General features: G+C 37.0%; 1 protein-coding gene across 1 annotated transcript in view; it reads right to left on the reverse strand.

The window, feature by feature from the left end:
* Nucleotides 1–5,417, reverse strand: part of LOC113512698 (protein masquerade) — a 42,584-nt gene extending 37,167 nt beyond the window's left edge. Inside the window, exon 1 of the mRNA XM_052894966.1 lies at nt 5,203–5,417. Within this exon, the coding sequence (XP_052750926.1) occupies nt 5,203–5,296 (94 nt within the window). The 5' untranslated portion in view covers nt 5,297–5,417. The remainder of the gene's footprint in view (nt 1–5,202) is intronic.
* Between the last annotated feature and the right edge of the window lie 12,557 nt (nt 5,418–17,974).

A 17,974-nucleotide genomic window follows, 5' to 3' on the forward strand; every position in this document is an offset into this window, starting at 1 on the left:
TAATTGCGTAATGAATGTATACCCTCAAGCAACCGTTTCAGTAATATCATAAATAATTTACAGGGTATAGAAGAATAACAAACTGAGTAGTCAGGGAGGAAAGGGATTGTTAGTAATGGAGACTGAGAATCCCATTGCTAGCAATATACCCGACCAGGTCGACCTCCTCGCGGTTCCCCCTGGAAACTATCATGGTTAATTCCCGATGAATTCATCATGATGGGCTAACTGGCCTGTTTTCATTCTCATCTATCACCCTTCACTGGTGCTCCGCCAGCGTATCCCGTCAGCGCAGGCGGAGTTACCATACCATTTTCACCCATCAAAAAAAAACTGAGTACTCAAGAATTGCAACGTATGGAGGGTATCATGGGTGAAACAGTGTACTCTGTTATGTCCATGGCACTGCTCATGTCTATAGGCGACGGTTACCACTTTCTATCAGGTGCACAACGCTTGTTTGTCATTCTAAGTTGCATAAAAAAAGGTACAATTAAACAAAATAAGCAGCTCGCCGTGTGTGTATGTGTATATGTGTGTATGTGTGCGTGTGGTTGTGTGTGTGTGTGTGCGTGTGTGTGTTGTGCTGTGCGCGGGCGCTGCGTGCGAGGTCTACTTGGAGAGCTCGCATACATTTAACGGAGTCGACACCGTTATAGCAGCCCATATAGCGCGGCGGTTCCACCTACCATACGCTTGCTATTATTAAACAAACATATTATTGATCATTCATTTACATCTACACATGAGGATTGAATTAAACATTGACACCTACCGGTGGAAAATCGCTTTAGTAATTTATTAATAATTTTATTTATTTATTAAATACTCTTTTTATTGCACCAGTTAAAGAATATTTATAAAGATAATAACAATATTTAATAATTAATTAATATTTAACTACATTTACGAAGTACAAAAGGCGGTCTGATCCCTAAAGCAATCTCTTCCAGGCAACACTTGGGTAGGAGAGAAAAGAAAAATGATGGCAGCTTTTAAATATCTGTATACATTATAATAAATTTATTTATTTATTTTTAACAGAAAAACTAAGGCTTATTTATATAAAAATAACTACAAGTTAATAACAATGAAGCTATTTATTTCACTAATACAGTAATACAAAATATGGCAGTGCTTGCCTCAGACACATAACTCAAAAAATGTAGAATTATTATGTATTATTATCAAATTGGCCTCGCATGTGTGAGTATTTCACCCACACAAAGCTACTATGCGTACTACAATACAGTGAATGCTACCTTTATTAAAAACAAATCCGGCCAATATAAAACTTAGTCAAAAAATTCCCTACTGAGTATATTCCTTGCTGAGGGATATTTTACTGTGAAATGCTTCAGTATCTAATTGTCTTTTTTTTATACAACTTAGAATGGCAAACAAGCTGACGGCCCACCTGATGGAAAGTGGTAACCGTCGCCTATAGACATGAGCAGTACCGTGGACATAACAGAGTATACTGTTTCGCCCATGATACCCCCAATGCGTTGCCATTCCTGAGGACTCAGGTGTTATTCCTCTGTACCCAGTAAATTCACGCCATATCCTACCCTTCAAACCGAAACACAGACATGCAAACGCAACTGCTTCACGGTAGAAACACGAATGGGACAGAGGTACCCAAGCAATCGACTTTTGTACAAAGTCTCCCTCTGGTTAATTGTAATTAGATAATAAATATATATAGAAAATATTTAAATAAAAAAATATGAGGGGTCTTAATATGGACAGTAGAAGTCAAAACAATAATTTTTCAAGTTTATTCCGGCATCGCGCAAACGTTATTGCATTAAATTCCCGAACGTTTAACTTAAAAGTAGATGTATGTTTAAACTTGTAAGTTTTATTTACCTTATAAATTTAACGTTTATTTTAAAAAAGCGTCGACTGAGATTTTGCCAGTTATTTTCAGTTGAATTTCTACTACGGACGGTAGCTTTATAAAAAACTACTAAATACTACTAAAATTACTATTCTAAAATGATATTATAATTAAATTTACTTGAAAAAAAATTTGTTTATCTTGATACGCCAGCGAATTTTGGCAACAACAAATATATAAAGTTGTAGACAAAAAATAGTCTTAAATTAGTTTGTCTGAAATCGATACATACAGATAAGATCTTAAAGTTTGTAAACATGTTTTGATGTTTGTGACGCAAACACACGAAAAAGGCTAAAAGATTTTTTTTACGTTTTTTACGGTTTTTACCCTTGTACATTCTATAGTTTTTTTTTAGCTTCTCAAAGGACGACTGTTAGAGATCCCTTTATTTTTGTTTTTTTTATTTTATACGACTTAGAATGGCAAACAAGCTAACGGCCCACCTGATGGAAAGTGGTAACCGTCACCTATAGACATGAGCACTAGCATGGACATAACAGAGTATACTGTTTCGCCCATGATACCCCCTATGCGTTGCCATTCCTGAGGACTCAGGTGTTATTTCTCTGTACCCAGTAAATTCACGCCATATCCCACCCTTCAAACCGAAACACAGCCATGTAAACACAACTGCTTCACGGTTGAAACACGAATGAGACAGAGGTACCCAAGCAATCGACTTTTGTACAAAGTCTCCCTCTGGTAACTGGTACAAATATAAAGCAAGACTAGGCAATACTATCAAACATTACATCTACATTGTCTTCAGTACCTTACCGCGAAACACTGCCATGCCGTGCCATGTCTCTACGTGGAAGTTATTTAAGAAAATTAATATGAGAGGTCTTAGTGAGACCAATAGGTGCAAAAACAATATTTTTATGTATCTATTTATATATTTGTTCCAGTATCACGTAGAATTACTACACCAAATTGAATGCAGCTTTCACAATTGTATTCCTGAAAGTTCACCTTAAAATACACACATACAATACACTAGGAATGTTTTATCTTGATATGTTATAAACAAATGATTAATTTTATTGGTTTTCCTGCTTTTGATATCTACACATACGATGTAGCAGACAAAAACTAGTTATATTTACCAATACTTGTTACTAATTCCCCGTACTATAAAAACTTAATTCTGAGATTGCTAACAGGAAAACGCGCATAGATTAAAACACTCTTAACCTAAATATTTTAAAATAAGAACAAGTAACGAAGCCTTGTTCTCGATTTAAAAAGAAACATCATTGTCTATGACCGGCCATGACTTTCAACTTGTTATTGTTTTAGTCGAAGTTTATAGTCTATTCATTGTACATACCACAGGTTAACTTGCGACCCGCTCTGTCTTTGGCCGCATATTTTTTTTTATTACTAAAATTTAACTGTTTCTTTTACAAATGGTAATACTTAATAAATCTGGCATAGTTAACAGTAATACAAACTGGGTACTTATGTCCCACTCGTGTTTCTACCGTAATAATAATGAATCCAGATACAGAATCGTAACACCTAGGTTTTCAGAAATGACAACATAGGAGAAATATCATGGGTGTCACGGTATATTCTTACTCAATGGTCAATATATTACCCTGAAAAAGTGTGGTCCAGGCATAGGACAGGTCACCCCTTCCTTTCCCGTGGGTGTCGTAAGAAGCGACTAAGGGAGGATGAGGGATGGGTAGCAGCGTCCCTCTTAAAATGTTTCCAAAAGCCTAACTGAGGTTGCCAACTCATCTGTCAAGCGTGGCAACTATTGACAAAACCACTTATATGGGGGAGGCCTATGTTCAGCAATAGACAATTACCAAAGAAATAAACAATCAAATCTTTATATATATATATATATAAAACTAGGCGATCGACGACCATATCGTTTTAACGGTGTACCTAGCATATTGCTTTGCATAAACAAATTCTTGGATTCGAATTCTCAGTTGAATTGATTTACCAATTTAGGGAGCGAACCTTTCTGCCATTTGCTTGGGTACCTCTCCTAACCTACTCGTGGTCCAAATTTCATTCAAATCTGTTCATTTGTTATTGCTTCAAACGATCGATCCATCCATCCATCTATCAGGCCAGGCGGCTTGGTATACAATTTCATATTAATTTTGTTCTCTTACACAGGTGCATGTTCTTCGATCTCAGAATTTTACAACATAGTGGATATGGAGAGATGTAGATTCTTTCACATATATACATACATATCCGTCACGCCTGTCTCCCATTAGGGTAGGCAGAAGCAATGGAACGCCAAATGCTTCGATTCAAACAAACCTCTTGCGCTTCTTCCACATTCATCAATCTCTTCATACACGCTCGCCGGTTACGGGTACTTTTAATTTGGCCCTTCTTCAGCATGTCGCCTGTTTGGTCAACATACGTCCGTCTAGGGCGGCCCCTACCGACATCTCCATTCATTCTTGTTCGATAAATCTCTTTCGTAATTCTTCTTTCATCCATCCTCTCCAAATGACCAAACCAAAGATAGATTGTAGATTTTTAGTTGTAGATTTTTTTAATTAACGAAAACAAAATATTATGCGATATTGGTATACTCTGGCGGAGCACCAAAGAGAGGTGATAGGTGAGGATGAAGCAAGCCCATCGTGACAAAATCAACAATACTCGTAAATGACCACGTTCGTTTCCAGGGTGAATCGCTTGGATGTGACCTGTAAGGTTATATTGCTAGCAATTGGACCATGCTGGCACTAATATTAGGTACATATTTAACATGTCTTTGATTATGTATTATATATAGGTTAATCATTTTTTTTAATTCGACTATTATATTTATATATATTTAATACTTATGATTATTTTCCTTAATGTTTTATACTGTTTTCTTAATTATACAATACCTACTTGTACAATAATTAGTCCATTACCCTAAGGTTGTCTTGAAAAGATTGCTCTCAGCAATAAGACCGCCTCACTGTACTTATACAATTGTATCGTTGTATTTATTTACTGTCTTGTTTTTTCCCTATATTGTATAATGCAAATAAAGTATACTCATTCACTCATTCATTCTTCAGTATTAACAGTCTTTTCTCTCCGTAAATGCGTAATTGTATTATGATTTCATCACTACACGAAGTAGACGTATTATCATTATACTAGGACGCCCACCGATCGACGAGAATCAGTCCAAACGTATAATAAACTATACTGTTATCACACCACTAGTTCATTGACACAGATACAATACACTGATCGATATTCACGGCCGCGTATTTGACCCAAATACCCGACCTATCTCAAAATAGTGATGTACTCACCGGAAAGCAAGGAGCTCGTGAACGACTCATCCTGGCACAGTACCGCCGGGAGAGTAGCCAGCAAGAGCAGCAGACTGGCTCGTGTCACTGTCATGGTTGCACTGTCAAACTGTCACTGCACAACTGTCAAGCTGTCACCGAACCGTCAGGCATGGCGCGTGCGCTCGCCGCGTCGCGTGTCTCTCGACTGGTGAAAGAAAGGCGCCGCGACTCGTGTGCGCCTCTGAACAAAGATTATGGCAGTAGAAAGTGCTCCTTTGTGAAAATTAAGTAACGTCTCCTTTTCTAATACATAAATATTACATTTGACGGATGTAAAATACGTCTTCGTGGATTTATTTTCAGCGTTTTTAATTTTTTTTTTTTTTTTTAGAGAAGATTAATTGGTAAACCCCATCTGCGCTAACGGTACACACTGTTGAGCCACCAGTAAAAAATGATAGGTGAGGATGAAAAGGCAGGTCAGTTAGCCCATCAGAATGAATACCCCTGGAATTGAATACAATGATTTTCAGGGAAAGCGAGAAAATGTGAACCTAACGGGGTATATTGTTAGCAATGAGGCTACTAATTCCAATTTTTTTTTTAAACACAGGGGGCAAATGAGCATGCGGCTCGTCTGGTGGTAAGTGACTACCGCCGCCTATGATCACCCACAACACCAAAGGCATTCCAGGTGTGCTGCCGGCCTTTTAAAAAGGTATATGCTCTTTCTTAAAGGTGCTGGAAGTTGATTCCGAAGAGTAGTTGTGCGCGGAAGAAAGTGCCTTGAAAAACGCACGGTGGAGGACCGCCACTCGTCCAGATGGTTGGGATGAAACTTTAGTTTGTGGCGGGTTGTACGGTGGTGAAAATCAGCAGCAGGTATCAATCCGAACAATCCCTCCTCCACCCGAATTATAAAGTTAAAGATAACTAGTTAATATTAAAAGGAGGATTTGGCCAGTAGTTGCCACTGTAGGCGGGTTGGCAACCGCAGTTAAGCTTTGGTGGTGTTTTAAAATTACCAGTGCACTGAACTAATTAACTAATAGAGCACAGCTCTGATACGCAGGGTGCAAAGGACTACCAACAGCATCCTAGACATGATTATGAACAGACTGGACTGCCCATATGCGCAACATGTCCAGTGGACAGATGCAGAAGTATAACCACGTACTAACATAGTTTTAAGTTTTTTTTTTATACAACTTAGAGTGGGCAATGAAGCTGACGGCCCACCTGATGGAAAGTGGTAGCCGTCGCCTATACACATGAGCAGTACCATGGACATAACAGAGTATACTGTTTTGCCCATGATACCCCCATGCGTTGCCATTAGTGAAGACTCAGGTGTTATTCCTCTGTACCCTGTAAATTCACGTGATATCCCACCCTTCAAACCGAAACACAGCCATGCAAACACAACTGCTTTACGGTAGAAACACGAATGAAATAGAGGTACCCAAGCAATCAACTTTTGTACAAAGTCTCCCTCTGGTGAAAATGTAAATTCTACGAATATATCACAAACATATGATAAAATACCTTTATTTTTTATGTACCGTACTGTACAATGAAAAGTATATTAGTCTATTTAATTGTCACGTTGACAACCCTATCGGCTGCGCGTGCATTCCGCGGAATTCATTCCACTACGCTCGCATTCCGCGAATGGCACTCAGTTACGCACACATTTCCATCACGCTTGATATTAATCATATATTGGTCAAAATCTACTTAATTATTTAAAAAAAATTATGATACTTCCAAGGAGATTCTTACAAACCACTTATTTATTTATGTATCCTGTAATAAGATTTGTAGATTATTATTAACAATTGAAATTATATAAGTACAACAATAGATAGATAGATACTCTTTATTGTTTCCTCCAAAAGATTACAATAGTAAACTTATTATAGATACAAACAATAACAAGAAAATAGCGATCTCTTCCAGGCAACCTTTGGATGGAGAGGAGTAATTATAAACAGTTTGACTGGAGGCACGAAACTATGTTCTTTTCTTAATAACATAAAGATATATATATATATATATATATATATATATATATATATATATATATATATATATATACAATAATGTGAATATATAAATGTACATTTTAAGTTATGATATGTACTTAAATCCATATATTCGTATAAATATATAAATACATATTCATAGGCATTAGTAACATGGATATCGATCCGATATCTATATATGTATCTATATATATATATTAGTATACATTGACGCTTATCTGTGAGAGCTTTTTTTTTTAATGGATGATGAATGGAGTGGTATCTCCGCCTGCGCTAACGGTATACGCTGGCGGGGCACCAGTGAGGGATGATAGGTGAATAATGAAATAAAAGCAGGTCAGTCAGCCCATCGTAATGAATACATCTGGATGCCAACTCAGCACGATGGTTTCCAGGGGGGACCGCGCGGAGGTCGACCTGACAGGGTATATTGCTAGCAATTGGACTGGTAGCCCGCATTACTAACGATACCTTCCCCCCAATATCTGTGAGAGCTGTATACACCTTTAATTGATGTGTTCATATGGCCTTAAGCTTGCTAGTGAGGAGTGAGATGTTTTTGTTCAAGTAAACTTAGATTTAAGCATTTTTTAATAGTAATTTTTCACTTTTTACTTATAACATTGTACATTGGCTGCTTAATTGTTGTGAGCATATTGCCGGGTGTGTCTTTTATAAATAAATAAATATTGGGTCCCTCTGCACATTGATGGCGGGAATCAGGTCATCACCTATCTCGATATCGCCCCTATCGGTCGGATATCAATTTTAAAAAATGTTAAAAGTCTGTTATACATTTTTTTTTAATAACAGACTTTTAACATATTCATTATTGGACCAATATGTAGATATTGTAACTGAAATGTATCTTCAAATATGAATTCAAAAATCTCTTACAATAACTTACACTGAATATACTAGATGTACTATTGGTATTGTGAAGAAAATAAACTACTTTATTATTATTATTATATATATAAATATTGCTATATATTACCCATTCCTAGAATACATTACAACTTATACTAAATGTGAATTTGAAAAAGACTCTATTTTCCGCGCTTAGCCTCTCATTTGGACCATTGTGCGTATGAGTCGTGGCTAGTACAGCCAACTTGGGATATGGCGTGAATTTACAGGGTACAGAGGAATAACATCTGAGTCCTCAGGAATGGCAACGCATGGGGGGTATCATGGGTGAAATAGTATACTCTGTTATGTCAATGGTACTGCTCATGTCTACTATTGAGGTGGACCGTCAGCTTGATTGCCATCCGATTGCACTGCCAGCAGAAGCTTCCTGGGATCTTCACAGGCCTCACAGAGCGACCTTACCGTTCCGAGGATTTCTAAACGTTGATGGGCCACAGCCTCACATTCCAGGATTACGTGAGCAGCCGTTTGTTCGGCGTTGAAACAGCCTCGACATAGAGGGCTGTCTGTGGCTCCTATTGTGTATAAATGTTTGTTTAATGGACAACGACCCGTTATTGTCCCTATCATTATTTAGATGTAATAAACGTTTTGATAGTCGTTGATTCAACGTAGGTACGGCCAATTTTGATTGTCTGCAATCAGTATCCTGTATCCATCTTTGGTTTTGTATGTCAGCGGATCTTTGACGAATCCATATTCGAAGTTGCGAGAATGGAAGAAGAAGAAGTGGATACGGGCCTACCACCCTCGTTCCTTATACTATACTCCTCCTCCTTATCCAACTTATACTATACTTATTTACTTTACATTCAGTTAGCTTTAAGTAAAATACAAATCTATTGAGAGCCTAACTTAGCGCTGGATCACATTCAATTAGCGACTGTATTCTAAAACATTTTCGGAGTATATACAGGTTGATGTATATATGAATTTATTTCATATATGAATTTAAGTGACAGAGGTGGGCATGCCCACCTCTGTCCCTTATGTCCCAGAATTATCGTGCCCATCCCAGTATTATCTCGTTTGTCAAAAATATGTATTAGAGTACATAATTTTGACAGACGAGACGGCACGCTCCCTTGAGGGAAAGAGATTGTTAGTAATGGACAGGTTAGTTTCCATTGCTATCAATCTATCAGGTCGGCCTAATGTTAAAATTATTTCTATATTTTTTTTTATACAACTTAGAATGGCAAACAAGCTGACGGCCCACCTGATGGAAAGTGTAACCGTCGCCTATAGACATGAACAGTAACATGGATATAACAGAGTGTACTGTTTCGCCCATGATACCCCCCATGCGTTGCCACTCCTGAGGACTCAGGTGTTATTCCTCTGTACCCTGTAAATTCACACCCTATCCCACCCTTCAAACCGAAACACAGCCATGCAAACACAACTGCTTCACGGTTAAAACACGAATGGGACAGAGGTACCCAAGCAATCGACTTTTGTACAATGTCTCCCTCTGGTATATATATTCTTTATTGCACTTGTAAATTACATTGTTAATACATTTATAAATATTGTAAGCAAGGGTGGACTTATCTCTGACAGAGATCTCTTCCAGTCAACCTAGTACAGTGAGAAATTTTTTATTAATAAATGAATGAATAAATAAATAATATACCTTTTTAAGGAGCTAGTCTTTCAAATCTCATAAATAAATGCAGGTGCAAACTGAATATCAGCGCTGAAAGCACTTGAGAACTGCCGGTTCGCCTGCACTACTCAGTTTCATGTACATTCTAATCGTCGCTGTACAAAAGACATCAACGAGCGTCAGAAGTATAATGGATTAGCAGTAAGGTATATTTGGGGGGGGGGGGGGTTGTTAGTAATACGGACTACCAGTCTTATTGCTAGCAATATACACTGTCAGGTCGACCTCCACAAGCTCCCCCTGGAAACCATCGCGCTAAATTCCAGTTGTATTTATCACGTTGGACTAACTGACCTGCCTTTTTTTCTTATCTACCATCCCTCAATGGAGCTCCGTCAGCGTATACCGTTAATGCAGGCGGGGTTACCATTCCATTACCATCCATTAAAAAAAATACAGTTAAATTGAGTACATCCTTCTTTAAGAATTTGTTAAAAAAAAACAATCTATAGTCCTGCTCGCACTTGACCGTAATTTATTACACCCGCGTAATAAGTATTAAAAATGACTTGTCTAAATACAATTTTACTTTTACAATGGGGCGCGGTCGCGCTCCGCCGCCCGCTATTTGCACTGCGCCCACCAGCACGCCGGATACCACGTGAATACACATCCGTGCAGAGGCTAAACTACATACAAATGTGCAGTAAGTGCTTCCGATTTACTACTCATGATGCTTGTACATAAATACATAATTTTATAAATAGTTATGTAAACAGTAATGTAAATACATGTTCCGTGAAACTCATAAAGGATTTTACTAAGTTTTGCTATATGAAATCGCAGCTGAGTTTTACATTGCATACAATAAATTAAAGCAGTGTAAGAAGTGAAATAATTGTGATTTTGATATTTTGTTTTACATAAAACTCTTTAACTAAAACAAAATTAGTATGAGACTAACGAGGGATTAAATTTAATCAATAAAATAAATGCTGAGTTAAAATTAGAGTTATATCACGCAATTTTCACAGAAAAAAAAATGCCTTTGGTTTAAAATCGCGTGTTCACATCATTTCTCATATATGCAATAATTCCCTACATGGTATTTGTCGTGTAGTCCCGGCATAGATCTTTCTTTCCCGTGGGAGTCGTACGCGGCTACTAAGTAAACTTGATGGTAGAGGGATAACCAACAACGTCCCTTTTAATACATCACAAAAACCTAACTGCGGTTGTCAACTCGCCTACCTAGCGTGGTAACTTTTGGTAAAACACCCCAATAAGATGAGGCCTATGTTCAGCAGCGGACGGTAAACGGCTGATATAATAATGTAATTTGCAACAATTCCATCGTAATATGATCGAGAGAACTGCGCAGTACGTATGCGTGAGAGTGGCTACAGCGGCGCACATGTATGCAGCTTGGATTCTGTATAAGCACTTACTCATGTGACACCGCACCGGATACCCCGCACTTTCTTAATCCAGCCACTCGTCAAACACGATCTATAACTAGTAGGTAGTTGCAAATACTGTACACGTTAAAAAGTCTTAAAATCGCAAAGAGATATTAATTATCGTGAGAATTTTAGTGATTTTTTAACTGTGTTAATAATTTTTTTTATACAAACAAGCATACGGCCGACCTGATAGTAAGCGATTACCGTAGCCTATGCAATACCAGGGCATTACGTGTACATTGCCGACCCTGAAGAAATCTCTTTATTCCTCTTTTGAAGAACTCATGCTGTAGTCTCATGGAAATGAAAATATTGTATTCCGTAAAAAGCGACGACTTTAAAGCTAAATTAAAGTGAAATTAAAACAAGATTAAACCCCATAATTTCAAAAGCCCTGATTAAGGGATTTTCAGAAAATTACTCTAAGAAATTAATTCTTTTGAGTAAAAATAATATGTTAGTATTAACAAGGGTTCTCACTGGATACTGTAAACTAAACAAGAACATGGCCCAATTAGGCTTTTGCCCAAAAAGTGTTTGCAGATTTTGTCACAATGAGAAAGAAACGCCGCAGCACTGAATGTGTGGCTGTAGCCCACTCATACCTAAACGATATATCTCCTTTGGAAAATACACTTCATATTCTGAGGAAATTAAAAACATTACATTTTATTTTTTCTTTATTTTTGTTTTGTTTTTTATTTTCACATATTTCACTTTTACTGATCTGCTTTGAACAACAGTTATCTAAATGTATATTAAGTACCTATTATTTGTATTTTCTTTATTTTTTTCTTTTCCACTACGCTTTTTATTATTATGTATAATTATTGTATATTTATATAATTGTTTGTATTTAGTGTATGATATTGTATAAGTTTATTATGGATATATATAATATAATAAATTTTGGAAGCTTGTTTCTGTATAGCCATCAATATTCTCTGCCCATGATTGATAGATGGAAAACGCCTATGGTGTTATGTCCGCCATGTGTACAACTTGTCACTTGAGTACATGAAGATTAATAAATTGTAAAATTACATGTAAATTTATTTAAACAATTACCCCCTTATTCATAAAAACTAAAACCTTTCTTTTTTTTACAACACAGGGGGCAAACGAGCATGCGGCTCACCTGATGGCAAGTGACTAACGCCGCCCATGATCACCCACAACACTAACGGCATTGCAGGTGTGCTGCCGGCCTTTTAAAAAGGAATATACTCTTTTCTTGAAGATTATGTTGTACATTTCTGCATTTCTAATTTAATTATTACAATATTTTTCCACTTTCTTTCAAAATTAAAATTTTGTGTAAAAGAAAGAGACAAAACAGTTCAATAGCTGAAATAAGTTTATGAGAGGTTTAACGTTTTTGGAAATAAAAAATTCAGACTCCACTGACCTGTACCTAATAAGCGAAAAATTGGCATACCCAGTACGTAAGCAGTTGCGGCATATTTTAATCCACGTCTGTAGATAACTTTTTTAAATTGTAGATAGTACGAGTATATATATCAGGTCGACCTCCACGTGGTCCTCCCTGGAAACCATCGTGCTAAACTCCAGGTACATTCATCACGATGGGCTAACTGACCTACCTTTTCATCCGCACCTATCATCCCTCACTGGTGCCCTGCCAGCGTATATCGATAGCGCAGGCGGGGTTGCCATTCCATTATAAACCATCAAAAAAAAAAAAAAGATACGACCATATTTAATCGTATAAATTAACATACAGAGATAAGTAGATACATCAACAAGACCAATTATAAACCGATATATATAATAGACAGATTATAAAAAAAAAATTTGAATTCTACAAATTTTCTAATACGAAACCCAAGGGTCCGTTAACGCCTCGTCTAGGTATGAATAATTATTTTACAGTAATGAAACTGGTTGGTTCGGAGCGGACCCACTGCCGCAGCGCAATCCCCTAACGGGGCATATGAGGTACCAGTGTGCTTTTTTTTCTATACTATATAATAAAACTGTAGACATCGAATGTCTGTACATATTAAAAAAAAAAAACGATAAAAACCGAGTCAGGATGATGTTAGGAGTGAAATAGAACATAACCAGTATTTTTCAAATTTTTTATTTCTCTGTCTGTTTATACGAGCTAATCTCCGAAACTGTTGGAGTGATTTAAATGAAATTTTGGACGGTGATACCTACATCCCCGGTTAACATTTATAGATAGTTAAAAAACTATAGTAATTTATACAGCTTAGTATAAAACCAACTTAAGTAAAGTTATTTTAACACGTCATTTGTTAATTTCGGTCCAGTATTCCCAGACATAATAGATTCCCAAAGAGGGTTTTTTTTGATGGGTGAAAATGGTATAGTAACCCCGCCTGCGCTAACGGGATACGCTGGCGGAGCACCAGTGAAGGGTGATAGATGAGAATGAAAACAGGCCAGTTAGCCCATCATGATGAATTCATCAGGAATTAACCATGATAGTTTCCAGGGAGAACCGCGACGAGGTCGACCTGGTTGGGTATATTGCTAGCAATGGGATTCAGTCTCCATTACTAACAATCCTTTTCCCCCCTCCCAAAGAGGGTTGACGTCAGGCAGGCGGCCGGTCGTAAAACTATAAGCCAAATCCTATAGTAATATGGATAAAACCAGATTACGCCGACCCCAAATAATAGTTAGGATAAAGGTAGGAAGGTGATGATAATTCCCAGACATAATAAATAGGTAGGTACATACATCGATACATACTAAACAGGAATAATAAATACCACGCGGACAAAGTCGTCTGCATCAGTTAGTTTCTTAATAAAACACGTGCTAGCCCGTCAGTTCCGAGTATGGATTTAATTGAATCTTGCATCAGATTTAATCGCTGGGCGGTATCGCTTAGAGATCTCAAGACGTTCAAAATGAATCGCTCTGTTACGGTTGTGTTTATCATAATAGGAATCATGTAACAGCAGATGGATAGATCGCTTGATATCTCTAACTCGAGAGAATAAAAAGTAACACAGTATTTTTTTTTTTAATGGATGATAATGGAATGGTAACCCCACCCGCGCTATCGGTATACACTAGCGGGGAACCAGTGAAGGATGTTAGGTGAGTATGAAACAGGTTAGTTAGCCCATCGTGACAAATTCAACAAGAATCGTTCACGATGGTTTCCAGGGAGAATCACGTGGAGGTCGACCTAATAAGGCATATTGCTAGCAATGGGGCTGTCAAACTCTATGCCATTACAAACACAAACTGCTACTGGGGATTGCTAACAATCCATTTCCCCCCCTAGACCACGAGGTCGTCAGTTCGAATATGGTTAACATGAAGATATTTGTATCAATTTCGGTTTCCTAATAATAATAATAATATCTTTTTTTATGCAACTTAGAATGGCAAACAAGCTGACGGCCCACCTGATGGAAAGTGGTAACCGTCGCCTATAGACATGAGCAGTATCATGGACATAACAGAGTATATTGTTTCATCCATGATACCCCGCCTGCATTGCCATTCCTGAGGACTCAGATGTTATTCCTCTGTACCCAGTAAATTCACGCTATATCCCACCCTTCAAATCGAAACACAGCCATGCAGACACAACTGCTTCACGGTAGAAACACGAATAGGGCAGAGGTACCCAAGCAATCGACTTTTGTATCCTTTTGTCTCTTTTTTTGCGTATGTCTATCTATGTCTGTTGTTTTTTTAATGGATGATAATGGAATGGTAACCCCACTCGCGCTATCGGTATACACTAGCGAGGCACCAGTGAAGGATGATAGGTGAGGATGAAGCAGGTCTATTGGCCCATAGTGAACAATTCATAAAGAATTAATCAAGATGGTTTCCAGGGGGAACCGCGTTGAGGTCGATCTGATAGAGTATATTGCTAGCAATGGAGCTGTTAGATCCCTAACGCAAACACGTTAGAGAGTAACTTCAAGCAAACTGTGTTTGATTAGAAAGGAAAAAGTAATTTTTAAATTGTTAATATGTTAATTACATTGATGTATAAATAACCTAGATATATAATTAGAGATAAGTAATTAAAAAAAAAAATTTAAAGATAAAAAATTTCTTTGAGATCACTGCCAGCTGGTAGGGTGCCAAGGATACTTGCTGCATTTCCACGCTGAATAGCTATTGTTAATTGTTATTTTTTTTCTTTTTTTTTTTTGTATTGCCATGTAAGTATATATTTTTTTTATGTTAATCATCTGCTCTCGTTTATTTGATTAGTTTATTGTGTAAACTTCACTGATATACGTTATGGCTGTGTTTACTATTTATATATTTTAGGTATTGTATGTTTCCCTACTTTAATAAGTAAAATAAAAAAAACAAAAAAAACATTCCCTTCCTCCCTCCCTTGTCTGTTATTTGTGTGTTGTAAATAATGCATGTAAATTGTCCATCTATCTGTTTTAAATTAGGCGGGCCGTCAGCTTGTTTGCCGTTCTAAGTATCATAAAAATTTTATATGTTTTTGTAAATGGAACACACGGGGTCAATGACCCGTATGAAATCGCAGCGGCATTCGCTAATATGGCGCGCTATCGGTTACATCGTCCTTGTGCCGGATCGGATCTAACGGAATCGGGATCTTTTTTGGTCATCGGAATTCGTAGTTTGTCTCCGATTTGTTGAAGATGTTATATATAAAATCATACTAATGTAACATAATATATGTTACATTAGTATGATTTTTATTATTATTATATGATGAATTTAACATAATATATGTACGATGAAATGTTAAACTTGATAATAATCCTTGGTAAAATCACTGAATATTTTCAAGAGCAAATTAAAAGAGCATCTTTTGTCGTCATAAACTTATTATGTTTGTGTGTGTATATGTACATATTTTATATTTTTTTTTTTATACAACTTAGAATGGCAAAGAAGCTGACGGCCCACCTGATGGAAAGTGGTAACCGTTGCTTATAGACATGAGCAGTATCCCCAATGCGTTGCCATTCCTGAATATTTAGTTGTTATTCCTCTGTACCCTGTAAATTCACTGCCATATCCCACCCTTCAAACCGAAACACAGCCATGAAAACACAACTGCTTTACGGTTGAAACACGAATGAGACAGAGGTACCCAAGCAAACAACTTTTGTATAGTCTCCCTCTGGAGATATATAGGTATACCCTTTTAGATATATAGGTATATATGTATTTATTTATGTATGTATATACTTATTTAATACATTATGTGTATGTTTATATTATATGAATTTATCAAGTATTGCTTTATTTGTTTCTCTATTCAATAATGCACCGCCTACGTATTTCTCGGTTCGCCCAATGGTTGACTGGTAGAGAACACCGTCCGGTGTTAAGTCCGCCAAATGTACATAGAATTTTAATGTGCATTAACCCTTTCAGACCCAAGATTGTTTTTCTTTCAGATTAAATATATTTTCGTGTTTTGGAGCCAAGCCATCTTGCCGGCACGCACGAGACTACTGCACCACCTAACCGCTAAAATGATTTCTTATTGGCTGGTTTAGAATTTCACTACCATGCTATTTCAGCTTCGTGCGTAAAAATGAATTGCGCGCGGTTTTAGAATTTTTTAAAGTTACAACTCACGCCCGTATCGTTCAGGTCTGAAAGGGTTAAAGTTTGAATAAATAAATATATTATTATATACAAATATGTATGTATTTTGAATGTAAGTATATAAGTTACTTTGTATTTATATAAGCATATTTATTATTTCTTAATAGATACAACAATACTGCTTCCTCCTATTATTGTACGCACACTGCCCGCTGGTAATTAATGCTCCTTTCCACTCAGGTGTTTGCTGGAAGAGAACTCTTACAGAGTTAAGCTCGTCGGTTGTACATCTTTAATTAAAATTATATAAATGTAATTTTTTGTGTGCCTACAATAAAGTATAAATAAATCAATAAAATATAATAAATTAATAAAAATAGTGATGTACTAAATATTGTATGTGTTGCTATTGTTAAAATGTTAATGAATATTATGGAGCAAATAATTTATTTAATTAACACTGACGTATTGAAATAATTACGTAAATAAAAATAGTATTAAGGGCCCAACATTTACATGCCTATGTATGGCGAAACATGTAGGTACTTATGCTTTCAATATGTAATACGTTGTATCTCATGTTTTTTTTTTTTTTTAATGGATGATAATGGAATGGTAACCCCGCCCGTGCTATCGGTATACACCGACGAGGCACCATTGACAGATGATAGGTGAGAATTAATGCAGGTCAGTTGGCCCACCATGATGAATTCGACAAGAATTAAACATGATGGTTTCCAGGGGGAACCGCGTGGAGGTCGACCTGTGAGGGTCAATTGCTAGCAACGAGGCTATTAGACCTCATTACTAACAATCCCTTTCCCCCCATGTATCTCATGTTTTAAGTGAATAATTAAAATGAATAATTATTAAGCTTTATTAATGTAAATTTCAATAAATGTAGATAAATTTGTATGGATGGGTCAGCGTATTGTTTACCTTTTGCAGCAGTAATTAGGGTTTTTTTACAATACAGAGGTCAAACGAGCTTGCGGCTCACCTGAACCATCAGGTGGTGACGACCACCGCCCATGATCACCCACAACACCAACGCCATTGCAGGTGCGCTGCCGGCCTTTTAACAGGAAATATGCTCTTTTCTTGAAGGTTGATTCCAAAGAGTGGTTGTGCGTGGAAGAAAGTGCCTTGAGAAACGCACGGTGGAGGACCGC

This window comes from Galleria mellonella, unplaced genomic scaffold, assembly GCF_026898425.1.
Source record: "Galleria mellonella isolate WM207_F2 unplaced genomic scaffold, CSIRO_AGI_GalMel_v1 utg257, whole genome shotgun sequence".
Lineage (NCBI taxonomy): Eukaryota > Metazoa > Arthropoda > Insecta > Lepidoptera > Pyralidae > Galleria > Galleria mellonella.